This window comes from Cucumis sativus, chromosome 2 (genome assembly GCF_000004075.3).
Source record: "Cucumis sativus cultivar 9930 chromosome 2, Cucumber_9930_V3, whole genome shotgun sequence".
NCBI lineage: Eukaryota > Viridiplantae > Streptophyta > Magnoliopsida > Cucurbitales > Cucurbitaceae > Cucumis > Cucumis sativus.
Window position 1 is genome coordinate 6506949 of NC_026656.2, and position 17558 is coordinate 6524506.

Sequence of the window (17558 nt, forward strand, 5' to 3'; positions counted from 1 at the left end):
TACGGCATTGATTTTTGTGTCGAATGAAAGAGTCCGATAGGGCCATCGACGGAGCATGGCAATCTTTGTGGCATTGATTCTTCCCTTTTTTTACATTAATTTGTATTAATTTCTCATCCTTGCTTCTTCTCTATTTTCATATAATTTTTGAGCAATACTGTTTTGTTTGAATACTGTCCCCATACCTATTTTGTTCATTTTCATGTATAGCCTTTGGTTTCGATCCCCTCACCAAATATTTAATGGATGTTAATGTATGTCTTCGAATTCGTTTCACTGAAGCACCTAAGATATTTGTTTGATTGCTTGTTCCTATTTTACTTCTATGTATACAATTTGAAAGGAAAAAAAAAGACGTTTCAATTGCTACCCCTCAATCTGAACTATGCTTTTTTATGCTTTTTTTTTTTTACGTTTTTGTTATAATTCATTACGTTTTAGTCATTTAACTTCTAATTATAATATGTCGATAGTCATTTAAAAAAGCGATGTTTTTCTGTAAGGAAAAAAAAACCAACCATATAGCATGAAACTTTCACTAATATATATGGTTTTGCAAAAAGAAAAATGAAAAACATATTCTATTATAAAAATTAATTAAAAAAAAAAAAGAAATGGGAGGAGGAGATTGTAAAGAAAAATAAAGAAAAGTATATGAACAAGTTCTAAAATTGAGAAAATATGGACATACGTACTGATGCACGTAACAATCCTACGGTACTTTCTCATTCTTGCAGTAATTGGTCCATCACCTAAATTGAGTAAACAAAACCACCAAAATAGCCTTAGGACCATAATATACAAAGTTATGTCTAATAACTCTTAACATATACAATATCTATGACCATTCTTGATCTAATGGTTACAAAAACGTTCACATATTTTCTACATATTTCTTCAATCTACCACCATAGAAATCAAATTTGTGAGTGGAAAAGAACTAATGTATCATTATCATGAGCTTAATAGAAATAGAAACAAAACTAGGGGATGTTTTTTTGTACTGATGATAGTTTAAGAAAAAAAATCCAAACTCAACGTCCAAAAAAGGTTGTAAAGAAGTGGGATCGAAGACTCACCTCGAAGGACAAATTCTGAGGAATCAGATAAATAACCCAAGCTGAAGGAGTGATCTCGTTTATTCGTCAACGTGCAACCTATTCTCAACCCAAGCAGACAAAAGAGCAAGCACATCACAAAATAGTCAGGTCATGATATTATAGCACATACCACCTTTTGACATAAAAGTCAGCTTTAACTACAAAATATCTCCAAATCTGGCTACTTATTTATTCCACTATTGTCCTCAAATTTTTAGAATATTTGATGAAGAGAATCCAACATTACCTATACAAGTGTTGCTTTGCGTTTCTTCTTCGCGTCTCGACAAAATGGACTTCCACAACAGCATTTAAATGCCTTCACAGGATGATCTTCATCATCGAAGTCGATTGCATAGTCCTGTAAATTCTCACATAATTAAACGTACGACTTCAAATAGAGATAATTATTCTAATAGAATTTTGTTTGTTTGTCAAATATATAAAGATACCTACCCATGTAAGCTCTTCCAGGGCTTTCACTTCCCTGCTAGTGAAGAAAGCAAGCTGCATGTACAGGGCACGAAATGATGAAATTAGACGAACTTCTTTAAATCAATTATAAAATGCTTCTGCTTTCCAGTAAAGGTAGCAGAAATATATTCTTCTTTTTTCCAAAGACAGTGTATCAAGTGAGTTGAGAACGTTTTTAAGTTTTCAAGAATCATACATGATAGTAGTGGCGATCAGGAGTTTCGACTTCAACAGGAATGTCGATCAAATTTGCATCAGAACATCTGAAGATAAAAAACAAAATGCATAGACGTTAGGGAGATCATTAAGTACTAATATTATTGATATTGTTGGGGAAAACGTCCCACAACTATTGTAAAAGGAAAAAAAAAAAAGTAAAATTCTTACAATCACACAAAATCACTCTCTTTCCCATCCCAGTTACAAGAGCATTATCTCAAAGTCACTATTTCAATCACATAATGTACCAAGTTTGTGTTTCAAATTGAGATGATTAGAAACCAAAGGCTCCTTCGTAATGCTTGGAGTCCATCGCTCGTTTGAACCTTCGGGACAAAGGCTCTATTAATATTTTACCAAAACCCAACATATGGATGGATTGTGTAAATAATACACCAAGATTCTTCCATCTATGGAGTTCAATAATGATCATTCGGATTAAACAGATGACGTCTAGGGAAAGTAATATTTGTAGAATACATAAAATAAAAATGAATGTAAGTGCTCAACTCTAGCCCAATTTCGGTCTACTGCAGTGAAGGACTGAGAGCATTTGTTAAATTCATACAATAAACTTCTATTATCAGTCAAGGAAATTAAAATGTGTAAGCAATACTTACATACCTGTGGTTGATAAATCTCGCAACATTTCCATGATACGTTGCATCCAAACAAAGTAACTCATCATCCTCTAAAAGTTCCTCTGAGCCCCAGTCTGCATCAAGAGTTACGGGATACGTATGCCTCTCATTACCAGAGCTTTGCAGATTTCGTTCATACAACTCCGTATTTGTCAATATCTCACCAACGTATTCACAAACAAAAGAACCTTTTGGCAAGTCTTTTAGTGTTCTGAGACCCCATCCTTTTCCTTCACAAGTAAAATAAACCTGAAACATGAAGGTCAAGTACGTATATTAACAAAATATAGTCATAACAAGAAATCTACATTAAAGTTACCGAGTCAAACAAGTTTCAATTTCCTTTATATTGTCATGTGTTATTATGAAAGTTCACAAGCCAGTTTAAAAGTCAACAAGGAAATTATCAACAAAAATGTAAGAACCAGAATTTGAATAAAGAAATTAAGCAATTCGTGAAAGATGAACGAGTTAAACAGCTACCATTTCCTAAAAGTGAGAAAGAGAAAACATTGAAAACTCACATTCAAGATGATAATGCAAATGTTGAAATTGAAGCAGTGGATCTAATTTCCCTTTTCGAAGTGGAAGGTGATATTTATAGTAATTTCCCTTGCTCCTCCCCAATCAAATCAGCATAAATTCCAAAGGAATTGTTACCAATTATTAAAGACTGTGAAGTGATGTTGGTTTGAGTAAGTCTGTAATTCATATGCATAAAATTTTTACCCATGAAGATCATCTCTTGGAACCCAAGAGACCTACAAAATCCAAATAAACGTTCTGCTCTTAAGAAGTTTAAAAATTCATCACCCGGACGTTGTACTAATCAAAGAATCAAAAATGGAAATTCTGGAAGTAACTTACATTAAAACAATTTGGAGTTCTATAGATACAGGATGGGAATCAGTGGAATCTTATGGCGCAACCGGAGGCATTCTTACTTTATGGGATAAAAGTAAAATCACAGTGGTGGAAACCATAAGAGGACGTTATTGCCTCTCAATAAAAGTATCGTTGTGCAAGAAGTGTTGTTGGGTTACCAATGTTTATGGTTCGTGTGGTTATAGAGAGAGGAAACTTGTTTCGCCAGAAATATTAACTATTACAGAATGCGGAGAAGAGGCTTGGTGTTTGGGAGGAGATTTTAACATCACTAGATGGGTTTGTGAGGTTCCCAGATGGCAGAAGCACAAGAGGGTTGAGACAGTTTAATATCTTTATAGATTCTGCCAATCTAATGGAAATTCCCCTTCAAAATAGCAAATTTACTTGGTCAAGAGAGGGTGGCACTGCTGCAAGATCTTTGTTGGACAGATTTTTTATTAACAGTATATGGGATGATGAATTTGGAAAACTCAAGAGTGACCTGTATAGCAAAAATCTTCTCCGATCACTTTCCTTTATTATTAGAGGCAGGTGCAATATTATGGGTCATCCCCATTCAGATTTTGCAACAGTTGGTTGTTGATAAAAGAGTGCAACAAGGACATTGTGGAAGTCTTGAAAAGCGCCCCCCACGCAGCGGGTGGGCTGGTTTCATCCTTCATGAGCAGCTTCGTAAAGTGAAACTTGCTGTAAAAAATTGGCATGCTACTCTTGATTGATGTAAAGCAGAAAGAGAGTGATGGGCTTGCGGAAAGTGTTGGTCTGAATGCTAGAAGAGTTTGGTCATTAGAATCATCTTTCTACATAAGTGATGGCCATTTTTCAGTTAAGTCCCTTTCAAAGCACCTTTCTCCCTCTTCACCTTTGGAAAAAGATTACTTTAAAGCACTTAGGAAAACCAACAGTCCAAGGAGAATAAATATCTTGGTTTGGATTATGGCAGTGGGTTCTCTAAACTGTTCCAAAACTATACAAAGGAAGCTTCCCAATACCTGTTTACTGCCTTCATTGTGCCCCCTTTGCTTGGAAAACAGTGATCTCTTAATACATTTCTTCATTTTCTGTCCCTTCTCACCTAATTGTTGGTTTAGCATATTTTCTATGCTCAAATCAGTTTGGGTCTTTGATGGTTCATTTAACGCCAATGTGCTCCAATTATTGAGGGGGCCTTATTTATCATTTTCTAATTTGGGTTAATTTGATAAAAGCGCTTCTAGCTGAGATTTGGTTTGAACATAACTAACGCAACGCATCTTCCATGATAAAAAAAGGGATTGGATTGACATCGTAGAGATTTCTAAAAGAAACGCAGTGGTTTGGTTTTCTTCAAATGCAGAATTCAAAGATTTATCTATACAGGACATCTGCCTCCACTGGACCGCCTTCATCTAATGAGTTTCAATATAGTTTTCCCCGATTTCCCGTTCAGAATTAGTGCTTCAATATTAAAACCTCCATTATTTTAATATGTATTTCTGTAGGTATGTTTTTACTTTTCAGCCTTGATTTTGTCTACCGTAGGTAGCTTCTATTGTTATTTAGGTTGTTACTTTGGTCTTTTCATGACCTTAGTATTGTTCTTGTTCTTTGTATTTTGGATATGATGTGGGTGATATGGGGGTGTCAACCTAGTTGAGTTGTCTGGGTGCACCTTCTGATCCTCTCTCTCTCCCCCAGTTCTTGGCTTCCCTACTATTCTCATTGTATAGCTCTCTTGTACTTTGAGTTTATTAATAATAAAGAAGCTTGTCTCATTTTCAAAAAAAGAAAACATTGAAAACTCATTAAAGAAAGCATTGAAAAAACACAATTGTAGAAGAAAAGCTAGTACAACAATATTTAGTCTCGGGCTTGACTACTGGGTTCCCCCATTGAACATTTTCTACTATGGCAATCTTGCATATCAAATAGTCAAAAGTGGTGAAATGCCACTTAAAGGAAAAACAGCATAAGAACAAAAACAACTTGCTCAGCTATTTACAATACCCAAATATAAGGTGGTTGTGGATGGTTTGGACAAGCAGCCATAGGCACACACACCTCGGACAAGCATGGCCAAGACATTGGGTGCACTCAATGTCGAATAGACACATAAGCATTATAGGCACACACCAGGCAGCATGCACATGTGCGCGATAGCTGCAACCTTGTGGATCGGGCACAAGTGATCAAGCAAGCCACTCGGGAAAGAGTGTAATATTTGGTCCAAGGTGAGTGAAAGTGTTACTCAATAAATTCGGGAACTGCGTTACTCGAGAGCATGCCACATGGCAAGTGAAATTGGACACTAGGAGGTAGAAGATTATCATCAAGTGTGCTTGTTAAACAAATGTTGGCTAGGACACTTGAGCGAATGTTCTAAAGGCGTGCAACTAAATTGGTATGTGGCTAGTGAAATTGATGTGAAGTGGTTGGTTATTCATGATCATGGGCAATTTCTCAAAGATCGTAGGAAGTTATCTTAAAAATGGGTCGTTAGTATCATGGGCGGTTGCCGGAAAATAGTGAGAGAGTGGAGTAATGCCTGAAATGTGGGTAGTTACTCGTGACTGGGCCACATGGTCGTCGGATAGTGCCTAATATTAGGGTAGTTACTCAATCATGGAGAATGGGCTTCTGGATGGAATGGAAGTGGGTGTGGTTAGCCATCGCCACTAGCCCACTGGCCCCACAATTGTGTCCTAACAAACCTCATCCATGCCTATAAAAGGAGGACCTATGGGGTTGTCCAAAGCAAAATCTTTGTGGTGGAAAATCCTTGTAAGACACTTTGTATTTCCCTCGTGTAAGCATTACAAGCTGAGTTTGGTGTGTTACATTATCGATATAGGTAACTTAGACGATACTGCCACCAAGAGTTGTGTTCTCTTCTTCTTATCTTACTTATACTCATGTGTGAGGTCAACTGTCAAATGCCCTTGCATGAGTTATCATTTTTTCACTAAGGTGACCATCCGTAAGCTGCATAAGTTGAGGGTGAAAAACTTGTCATCGAATTATAGTCACCCTGAGCAGTGATGAAGCATAATATTTAGTGTAGCCTATAGAATTTTGTAGGGTATATAGATCAAAAGGATAATAGATGAATTGTGGTTTTCTCAAACAACTCCTACTTGAACTTATTGTGACAATAACACCACCTCTATTGCTCATAATCTAGTTCTACATAATAGAACAAAACATATTTTGGTTGACAAGCATTTTAGTGAAAACCTTGATGCGATGTAATATGTATTCCCATAGCTTACCACAACAAAAAAAGTTTGATGTACAAAGAGATCACCCAGTAAACAATTTGACCAATTAATTGGCAACATGCCTAAAGAAGATATTTAAACCAACTGAGGAGGAGCAATGGTTTGCCTAATATTTGTATATATTTATTAATAAATAATAGTCATCAATATAAGTCATCATTAGGCTTGTGTGTTGGTCAATCATTTTCGGTTTTGGACCAAACCAACTCTAAAAGCCAAAGCATTCAATTTTGGGTGATCGAAGAACATTGATCTTGGACTATAAAGTAAAGACATTTGTAACATGGTCCAAATACTTGTCTGATGCACTATTTTGCGTGCATATAAATGGTTAGAATTAGTGACTTTGGCCCATAGAGTGTTTAAGGAAAGATTAACCCTAATCCCTAAATCTTTTCCTTTTTTACCTCATTATATTTTCTATTTATTCTTTTTTATTGTACCTATTGTAAATCATCGGAAAATAATAAGAACAACAATATCGTGGTTTTCCTTACAGTACTCAAGTTTCCATGTAAGCCTTGTTTTTATGTTTATTGCTTTTAAAATGGTACCAGAGACAAGCAATAACAAAACCTTAGAAAACAGTTTAGCAGAAACCCAAACCAAACTAGAAGCCACGGCTGCCGTCGTGGACATCGCGCCATGGAAAAATTGCTTCAGCAACTTCAGAAGCCGCTGGCGGTCACACTGGGACCACTCTCGCTCATGGCCCCACGTGGTGCCGTCCATTCATCTCACCACCCAACCCAATCTCTTTTAAGCGCTGTCTGCTGTCCAACGGTCATACCTTCCAATCAGCCGCAACCCCACGCACCTCCCATGCCCTCCGGTTATGGACAGCCACCACAAAATCTCTCAGATTTGTCTTTTCACACACAACTATCTGTTGTCACGGTCATACTTGTCCAGGGCGTTGTTTGCCTATGGCCGAATTATCTTATCTTTATGTCTTGTATTTAGATTAGCTAGTTGCTTTCCTTTTTAAGTCATAAAGTTTGGTTGTGTCATTTCGACATTTTTATATGCAAGTCTACTAAAGCTGAAAATGTTCAAAATGTACTATAAGGGAGACATAGTAGTTGAATCTCCGCCCAAGCATTGTTGCACTCTTTGCAAGCAAACTTTTTCCCTTACAACTGACAATCTTCATTGCATATTGTAACGTCGATTTCAATGTATTTCTTTCTTTCTCGCATTGTATAAACAATTTTCTCAAGGACGCGAAGGAAGGTTAAATCATACGTCGAGTTTGTTCGAGACTTTTGGATTTTGATCGGCTAACTTGGTCATCGAGTTTGAACAAGTGCCCCACAATCGTCTGTCTCGAGTTTGAAAGACTACGATTGTGACATATGTCAACCCTTTACAAGAACCCTTTCTCTATGGTAAAGGGACTGATGGTATCCATAACAAGTCGAGGGTTGAAGCAGGCAAGTGTTCGATGTATCCCAAACCAACCAAGTTGTCGATGTATTTCAAGAACCCGGTAACTTCGTTCCTTAATTTGCCTTTGAATTAAATGGGCAAAATTACTTTTCGTGGTCCCAATCAATAAACATGTTGCTCAATGGTTGCCACCAGTTCAGGTTTTTTACAAGAGAAATTGTTTGTCCTCCATCGAGCGACGCCTTGGAATGACTCTGGAAAGGGGAGGATTCACTCATTCGGTCCATGTTAATTAATAGTATGTAACCACAGATCGACAAGCCTCTACTGTATGCACCCATTATGGAATACAACTCAGACCTTGTACTCGAAGCGTCAGAATGCATTTCAACTGTATACACTAAGAAAACAAGTCAATGATTGCAAACAGAGTACCCTGGACATGACTTTCCTATTGCATTGAGAAAAGGTACCAAGTCAAAGCTTTTATAGCTATGTTTCCAATGATTATCTCTCTCCACAATTCGAAGCTTTTATAGCTAGTCTTGATTCTACCATAATACCGAAAAATATCTATGTTGCTTTTGAGTGTTCTAAATGGAAGAATGTTGTCATGGAAGAGATGAAGGCTCTGGAAAAGAATAAAACGTGGGAAATTTGTACTCTACCCAAGAGATACAAAACTAAGAGATGTAAATGAATGTTTATTCTCAGATACAAAGCAGATGAAACACTTGATGGGCACAAGGCAAGGTGTTGAGTAAAGGGTCTTACTCAGACCTATGGTGTTGATTATTTAGAAAAATTTTCCATTATGGAATAGTTAGAGTCCTACTATCTATTGTTGTAAACAAAGATTGGTCTCTATACCACGTAGATGTTAAAAATGTCTTTCTGAATGGAGACCTAGTGAAGAAAGTCTAAATAAGCCCCCGCCTGGATTTGAAGCCCAATTTGGTCATCAGATTTGTAAACTCCAGAAATCCTTATACTATCCGAAATAATCACCTAGTGTGTGGTTTGACAAGTTCACAACCTTTGTCAAGTCTTAGGAGTACAGTCATGGGCAAGTCTTAGGAGTACGGTCATGGGCACTCTTATCATACTATATTTACAATCTGAAAATATTGCAGTTCTGATAATATAAGGTTTCAAAATGATATTGTTTTGTTTAGAGATGATCAATCAGAAATTCTTTAACTAAAGCAGAGAATGGGTGATGAATTTGAAATCAAAGATTTAGAAAATCTGAAATATTTCCTTGGAGTGGAGGTGACCAGATCTAAAAAGACATCTAAACCCTAAACTAATGAAGCTTTTTTGTGATAACAAAGCTGCTATTAACATTGTTAACAACCTAGTTCGACATGATAAAACTAAACTGTTGAGGTTTTCATCGAAAGAAAGACTGGATAGGGGTGTTAGAGTTAGTGGGCTTGGCCCATAGAGTGCTAAGGAAAGATTTACCCTAATCCCTAAATCTTTTCCTTTCTTACCTCAGTGGGTTTCTATTTATTCTCCTTTATTGTACCTTTTGTAAATCATTAGAAAATAAAAATAACAACAATATCGTGGTTTCCACGTAAGCCTTGTTTTCGTGTTTATTGCTTTCAATATAAATATATAAGCTTATTGCATACAGGGGCACATGAGAAAGGAAAAAAAGACTACTTTTAATAGTGTAAGTGAGAGCCCTATGCTCCAAGCCTAACACCCAATCTGGCCTCTTCAAACATTAGGATTTTTCAGAAAATCCATCCAGCTTTAGCATCACAATTGCTCAGCTCCATGAGGTATATCAACCAGTGATTCTGATAGTCGTTTTCAATTGTTTTTCAACCTTTCAATTTTTAGGCTCATTTTTTTTCTCAAATTCTCATCTCTTCTCTTATCTTTTTAATGAATTATAAGGAAGTTCTTTTAGTATTTTAAAGGTAGAAGAATTACAATAAGAGTATAAAAAATTCACATTATGTCAAAATAATTGCAAGCACAGGCACGCGCAAACATATACACTAATACACACACATAACTAACGTATTCTATTGGAAATTGATGTGACTTCGTGTTTGTGTTGTATTGTATGTGTTGTGCTCACTAGATTTTGAAAGGTTTGATAGAATCAACTTATTGACTACACTTGCAGTCGGTCAATCAACGGACTTAACCGCACTCATTTTCACTATATAAAAAGGCCTATGTTGCTCATACTTGAATAAGACAGAATGCTACTATTCTTACAAAATTAAGACTTGATTTCCGGTACAGATATTCTTTTGGATTTTCTATGGATGCATTTAATTAAATGCGATTGATTATTGGCAGGTTAAATAATATCCAATGACTCAGTAACTTGTACAAGATGGAGACAGGCAAATTTCAGAAACAGCAACATTTTACGAAGATATAAAAAAAATCTAACCTGCAGTTTGCAAGAAATACCTCTTTGTACAACTCGATTACCACACTGCATATCACATCCACATTTTCTCCAGCATTCTTTGATAAACTTCCTAAGTAAATGACCCTTGCATCGATCAGGCTTGTAGTCATTCTTTAACCTTTCAATTGGGCAGTCTTCACAAAAGAAGAGATGCTCCTTCTTAGGTTCGCATCCCATAGACATACAGTGATTTAGAAATTCTTCTTTCAGCAGGCCTTCTCGTGTATAAGCAAATTCCCCACCAGTTTCACGAGCACAAGCACATGGATAAGATGATAAAAGGCAATTGCCTGAGCAACTTGAACAGCAATCATCCTCTGAAATCCGAGCCAGTGAAACGTTGACACTGGCATTTTGAAAAATTATATTGTTTGGTATATAATTGAACTTAGGGATAGAGTCATTTCCTAATTCATTAACCCAAGATATTTTGACTTTCTCTGCACCCTTTGTCAAGTCATGCATGTGATGCAAAGAATTATTTGTATTTTGTCTGTTATGCTGATCACAAGCAATTAACCTCACATGCTCAGAGGAAATTTTACGCTTTCTACTATAACCAGTACTTTGATCTTGAAAAAGTGCAGTACTCGATGGCCTCACACACTGAGAAGAACTTGAGCCTTTCTGATATGAATTGCTTACAGTGTTAGCATTTGTTAATGCAATCTTATCTGATTCAGCAAAAATGAAGGTTGCCACATAAATTAACAAAAGCTATAAAAGAAATTTCAACTTTTATAATAATTGGTTACAAGTAACAAGCAATTAAGAATAACGAGTTTAGCAAGTTTTCCTTCTCTGAATGCGAAGAAGTATCCGATAGCATAACTGGGTTCAAGTTCCTATCTAACAAACAGATGGATTAAGCTCCTTATGAAACATTGTTTTAAAACAAAATATATTCTTAACAAAAGAAATGAACATAAATTGAGATTGTCAAAAAGCTATGCAATTGGCATTACCGGAAAAAGAGCGTTTAATCACCACAGGTTTAAGGTAAAATTACATGTACAAGCATTTATGTGATATATCTAATATTATGGGCAATACGTTTCGTATACATCAGCTTTTGACTCAATATCTTCTTCCAAGGCAACATTTGTAAATGTCACATGAAAAAGTTAATTTGCAAATATGAAAACTTCCCCTGGTATATTGCCATACCATTTTTGTATCAATGATATATCTAATATAAAGTATATCATTGGTTTACCATTTATGTGATAAAGTGCATAGCTAATATTTTCAGCAATAGGCTCTATTCATTTATTCAATGAAAAGGTTTAACTTCTTGTTCAAATAAAAAATAGATCACCAATACGAATATACCTACTATGTACATGGCGTTCTTTAAACAAATATATTGACATTTTCAATAGTCAAATCTCCTTAAGCAAATTTACCTGGATAAAATACCGAAACGGGTTTCACTGATGGCATCCTTTCGCTGGACCTAATGACTAATCCTTGTTCAGAGTCATTAGATGAGATTGTAGTTTTATGCCCAGCATGTACTTCAGAAATTTTATCCTTTCTAGCAACTAATTTATGGCCTGAGCTACCAATGATAAACGAAGCTCGATTCTGTTGTTCTCCATCGCGTGGTCTCTTCAGTGGTATCAGAGACTCCTTGTCTTCCACAGGACAGCTTCTGTTTCCCTCTAGTCCCTATTTACATCAGGTTAATACAAATTATTTTCTTACATTATTAAAGGGATAACAGCGACAAGAAAGAGGAGAATAAGAACTGATATTGATGTTAACAAGTTTTTAATGAAATCTAATATGCATTATTGCTGGCCAACAAATTGGAAGCCATGCACCCATTGACAATGACATAATATAGTTCAATGTACAAGTTTCGTTATTGAAATTTCAAGTTTCTGTAAATTGGTGTGAAACTTTAAGCTGTCCACTAAGTTCCAAATTTACTAGTATCTAAAAGATCTTGAACCTTTATATTAACTGTTTACTAAGGGTGAGAAGCAACAGTAATAACTTAAGTATAGATATAAGATACCTCCAGATTTATCCAAAAGAATGTAAATAAATATCTCAAAGAAAATAGTTTCCTTTAGGCTCTAAGGAATTCTCCTTTAGATAGGGATTATGTGTAGAAATATCTGATTCAAAGGAAAGTCAAGAAAATCCTCTAGCTTAAGCTCAAAGACCTCACAACTATAAGTTGGAGTTGTATCCCCATTTGTAAGCCAAGCAAAGAAATGAAGGAAGAAGAAAAGAAAGAGCGTTAGACAAAGTTAGAGTAAAAAGTGAGTGGGTGAGTTTCGAGAGTGTGAAAAAGTATTATCTCAAAAGGATCCATTTTTACATTCATAATTGAAGTTTCTTTCTTCTAACTAATTGTCTCCCTTCTCCATTTGTGCCAATTTCTTCGACAAGTGATATCAAAGCCAAGCTAGCTTAGCTTCTAATGATGGAGCTTTTGAAGATTGAATACAGTTTGGGACAGTGAAGCTGTTGTATGAGACACAACTACTCATGGAGTGCATTCATCACTATACAATCTTCAAGTTGTTGGAGGAATCTAGAAGCTCAACATTTAGAACTACAAAACATGGTCCACGTGGATGAAGTTGTATCTCCAAGGCCAAGACTTGTGAGATGTTGTGAGAGGCATTGAATAATGCACCTAAGAATGTTGCTAATTTGAAGAAATGGAATATCAAGGCAGGCAAGACCACTTCTGTGATTAAAACTACAGTTGATGAAGAATTGTAGGAGCATATTAGTATTATGGAGGCACTGAAAGTAGAACCAATTTCAGTCTAAGTTTGATCCTCGAATCAATCAATGAACAAGTGCCTTTGGGGTCTCTGGTCTGTGTTGTATCTCAAACAGACTTTTGTTATTTTGTAACTTTTGTTGACGATCATTCTCGTCTAACTTGCAAAATAGTTATGAGTTATTATCTCACTTTTGTGCCTTTCATACTGAAATAAAAAATCAGTTTAATGTCTCTCTCAAAACTTTACGCACTGATAATGTGAGTGAATATTTTTCTCATACTCATAGCTATTACTTGTGCGAACATGACATTATTAATCAGTCTTCATGTGCTGACACTCCATCTCAAAATGGTGTTGCATAACGGAAAAATAGGCATTTACTTGAAAATGTCCGTGCTTTATCGTTTCAAATGCATGTTCAGAAAACTTTTTGGGTGGATGCTTATTCCACAACATGTTTTTTGATTAATAGAATGCCTTCCTCCATTCTTAATGGTGAGATTCTTTATCGTGTTCTTTTTTCTACCAAGTCTTTGTTTCATATTGCTCCTAAGATATTTGGTTGTGTATGTTTTGTTTTTGACGTCCTTCCTCATCATACTAAGTTAGATTCCAAATCCTTGAAGTGTATCTTCTTTGGTTATTCGCATGTTTAAAAGGGGAGGATGACAATCTTTTTATATATGGTTACCTCTCCCACAACATCCTCTTCCACTGATGAGCCTTCTTCCCGTCCGTTGATTTCTCGAGTCTACTTCCAAAGACCTCCACCACAACCTTTAGACTCATGTCCTCCATCAATGCCTCCTTCATCATGCGATCAGGGGCCAAGTGATAATCTTCCCATTGCTCTTCACGAAGGTAAACGCAAGTATACTTACCCTGTTTCTTCCTTTGTTTCCTATCACCAATTGTCTCCCCCCACATATACTTTTATTATGTCTCTTGAATCCACATCTATTCCTAACATTGTTCATGAAGCTTTATCTCATCCTGGCTGGTGAAATGCATGATTAAAGAGATGACTGCTTTAGATGATAATGATACTTGCGATTTGGTATCTCCTCCTGCAAAAAGGTCATTGGTTGTAAATGGGTGTTTGCTGTCACAGTGAATCCTGATGGAAGAGTGGCTAAATTGAAAGCTCGCCTTGTTGCCAAAGGTTATGCTCAAATCTATGGAACTAAGTATTCAATACATTTTTTCCAGTTGCCAAATTAACTTCCATCCGCCTATTTCTTTCCCTGGCTGCTATCCATAATGCTCTCAAGTAAGGGGAGCTAGTAAAACTAATGAACCAAGTATACTATACTAGTCAAAATTGAACTCTATGCTTAGATTTGGTGATTTGGCGGTATCGGCACTAGTTTAAGGATATGATGAGGGGCATAATTTGGTGAGAAGAGGCTTAATTCTGTTGATTGGTAAACGGATATAGAGAAAAGATCATGTCTATATGCATAAAATGAGACCTTTTGTGACATCAATCAACAGGATGCAGCAATGAAAGTGCTAATGAATTAATAAAAAATTCAATGAAAAATTTGTTTCCTGCCGAAAAAGAAAAAGAAAAAATATAGAACTGTCATGGGTTTTGTATGGATCGCTGGTCCCATTTTTTGTATGGTCATTGTATTTGTACTAGATAACGAAAGTTCTGTTTCTCTAGAAACAAAAAACAAAGAAAATGAAGTAACGGTTAGATTTTATCACTGTATGTCTGTATCAAATGAAAGTAACTGCAACATTTCAATAGCCCCTCGAAATTAGTCTGTGAGAAATACAGCCCAACAAAAAAAAAGCCGAATGAAGAAAAGTAAATGATAACTAACATACAAGTTAACTAAGTAAAAAGAATTACTAAGTATACATTTTTACAACAAAGAAAAAGCACGAAATAGGTACCTCGTTTTCCTTGTGCTCAAAATAAGCATCTAGAAGAGTGCGATAATTGTCTTCTTCAATGAGTTTCCAATTCCCATCATACATCTTTAGAAGATCCCTCAAGATTGGTTTAATTTGGTCATCAGGGATTCCTAAGGATCTCGTTGCACTAAAAGCCATGGAAATTTTCTTTTTTGAAGACATTGCCAAAGGTCTTTCCCTTTCCCTGTTCATAAATTTTATCCAAAAATGACAAGGTTGCGCTACATTATAACAATTTTTGAAAAGGAAACAAATTTTTTCATTGAATAGATGAAAAAGAGACTAATTTATAACATAGAAGTGCAATGCATGTGCAAAAACAACATAAACACTAAGCTCGAAAACTACATTATACCAATTTCATATATGAAGTCAGAGGAACGAGGCACATTCAGCTATATGTGGATTTAACAGAAAATAACTCATGAACCAAGACCAATATAGCCAGTCAAGAAGCCTCAATAAAATAACTTTAGTAGAAATGGTAACGCAAGCAAAAGAAGAAATGATCCGTACATTTAGTAAACGTAAACAGAACTAAAAAGAGGTAGAATGATAAGTGCATAACTCAAAACAAACAACTGAATCAAGATCATAATTTCTTCACATTTACTTCTGATTCATCATCATCATCTCAACTAAAAGACAATCGAAATACATAGAATCAGAAAAGAAAAAAACTTCAGTGACTTTATAAATCTTGACCCTAGATTCCACCAAGATTGACTCAAAACGGCTGATGAAACGAAAAAGAAGAATCCAAAGAGAGAAAGACGATTAGTCATTGAAGGAAAATGAGAAAGAAAAAGACAGAAGAACAATGCACACTCTGTAGGCTCTTGCCAAGACTTGAAACATTATCCTCAGCATCCAAACAAGGGGGAAAGGCACAAAAATGAAAAAACGGAGCAAAAAGAAAAGGGAAAAAAACAGAGAGTGAAAGAGGGCATGCAAGAAGAGAAGGAACCTACAGAAGCGTAGGCAGTGTTTTCAAAGCATGATGATGAACGAAGAGTAGAAAAGAGAGTGGAAAGAAAGTTGAAAAGGAAGGGCCATGGCGTAGGAAGCAAGTATGAAGAGGAGGAGGAGGAGGAGGAGGAGGAGGAAGAAGTAGTGGTTTAGGGAATGAGAAGAAAATGACGTACAAGGTTTACAGGTATTCTGAAAGCTAAGTCTGGACGATTGATCTTCCCGCAGAGAATCATGTGGGGTCGAGTTCGTTAACCCATTTCATCCTCTACACGCTCCCTCACCTACCTCCCATGTACCCTTCTACCACTTCTAACATTATTTTTATTCACTCTTATTTCTTTATTTCTTTCTCAAACATACTTAATTTAAGACTTCAACTAGGTTTAATTTATAAAAGATTTCATGATTACCTTTGAAGGCGATGCACCAAGAACAATAAAAACTTACCACATAAATGCACCAAGATTTAAGACTTCAATATTATATTTATATTTATAATATTCAATATTCAATTTTTTTTATTAAATTCACCTTTCTTAATTTAATTTGATTAATTAAAATAGTAATATTAATAATGAAGAGAAGTTGAAACTTACCACAAACAATAAAAACAACAATTGAATTCACTTATGCACAAATAATAATAAAAAAAAACAATTGAGTTCATCCATGCACATTGGTTAATGGGTAATTAAATATAAAAAATTAATTCTTATGGCAAAAGGAAAAAAACAAGAATTACGAATTAATTTAAAGCTTAATAAAAATTTATTGTTGTATCTTATTAATAAAAATTTATTGTTGTATCTTATTAATCTGTGAACATTTTTCTTTTTTTTTGGTATTTTCATAAGTACCAATACTCCTTCCAATAAGCCTTAAATTCAATCTCGTTACTAAGTCTCAAATTTGTCACAAAATCAAGTATGTTACTCTTAACCAATAAATAATAAGTTTTCAAATCATTGTTACTCTAAACCTACTCTAAACCGTCCAAATATTCTTAATCAATAACTCTCAAATTTAGTTTTGATACTCTAGATAACATCTCATATTCAGGATAAATAATAAAAAACTAGTAACATACCAAAATATTAAAAGCTAGTAACATACCAAAATACTAAAATATTGGAAAATGGAACAAATTCTTCAAATCTTCACGCTATGGCTTTCACTTTGTATTAACAACACAAGATGAAGCATAGAAATCCCTCCCTATTTCTTCCTTTCAAAAGTTTTTTTTTTTTTTTTTTTGTGTGTGTAGAAATTGCTTCACCTTGCCTCATATATTTACAAGAACCAAGAGATAAGGAAGGAAATATTGTTGATTTTGTGGTTTATTTGAACCCTACCCTTAAAGATTTTTAGGGATTTTTAAGTGGTTAGATTTGGAATAAATTTCCTTTATTCATTATTACCTAAAGTATGAAGATTTGAGATCTCCTAGATTTTATTTAGGAAAAAACCTTAGCTATTTAAAATAATTTCTCTATTTTTTA

General features: G+C 35.2%; 1 protein-coding gene across 1 annotated transcript; it reads right to left on the reverse strand.

Moving 5' to 3' along the window:
* Nucleotides 1–649: 649 nt before the first annotated feature.
* Nucleotides 650–16308, reverse strand: LOC101219045 (histone-lysine N-methyltransferase SUVR4). Its single transcript, XM_031880544.1, has 10 exons — nucleotides 16059–16308; nucleotides 15067–15271; nucleotides 11818–12082; nucleotides 10391–11085; nucleotides 2418–2683; nucleotides 1771–1837; nucleotides 1557–1607; nucleotides 1348–1461; nucleotides 1080–1157; nucleotides 650–752 (listed from the first exon to the last, which is right to left on the reverse strand). Exons 2-8 carry the CDS (start codon nucleotides 15247–15249, stop codon nucleotides 1348–1350), a joined length of 1641 nt encoding a protein of 546 aa, XP_031736404.1. The 5' UTR covers nucleotides 15250–15271; nucleotides 16059–16308; the 3' UTR covers nucleotides 650–752; nucleotides 1080–1157.
* Between the last annotated feature and the right edge of the window lie 1250 nt (nucleotides 16309–17558).

Excerpts from the sequence above, each read along its gene's own strand:
- LOC101219045 (XM_031880544.1), bottom strand. The coding sequence starts at position 15,249 with ATGTCTTCAAAAAAGAAAATTTCCATGGCTTTTAGTGCAACGAGATCC. Across the intron at positions 1,608-1,770 it reads CTGATCGCCACTACTATCAT|CTTGCTTTCTTCACTAGCAG; the intron begins GTATGATTCTTG and ends CTGTACATGCAG. Across the intron at positions 1,462-1,556 it reads CCCTGGAAGAGCTTACATGG|GACTATGCAATCGACTTCGA; the intron begins GTAGGTATCTTT and ends GAGAATTTACAG.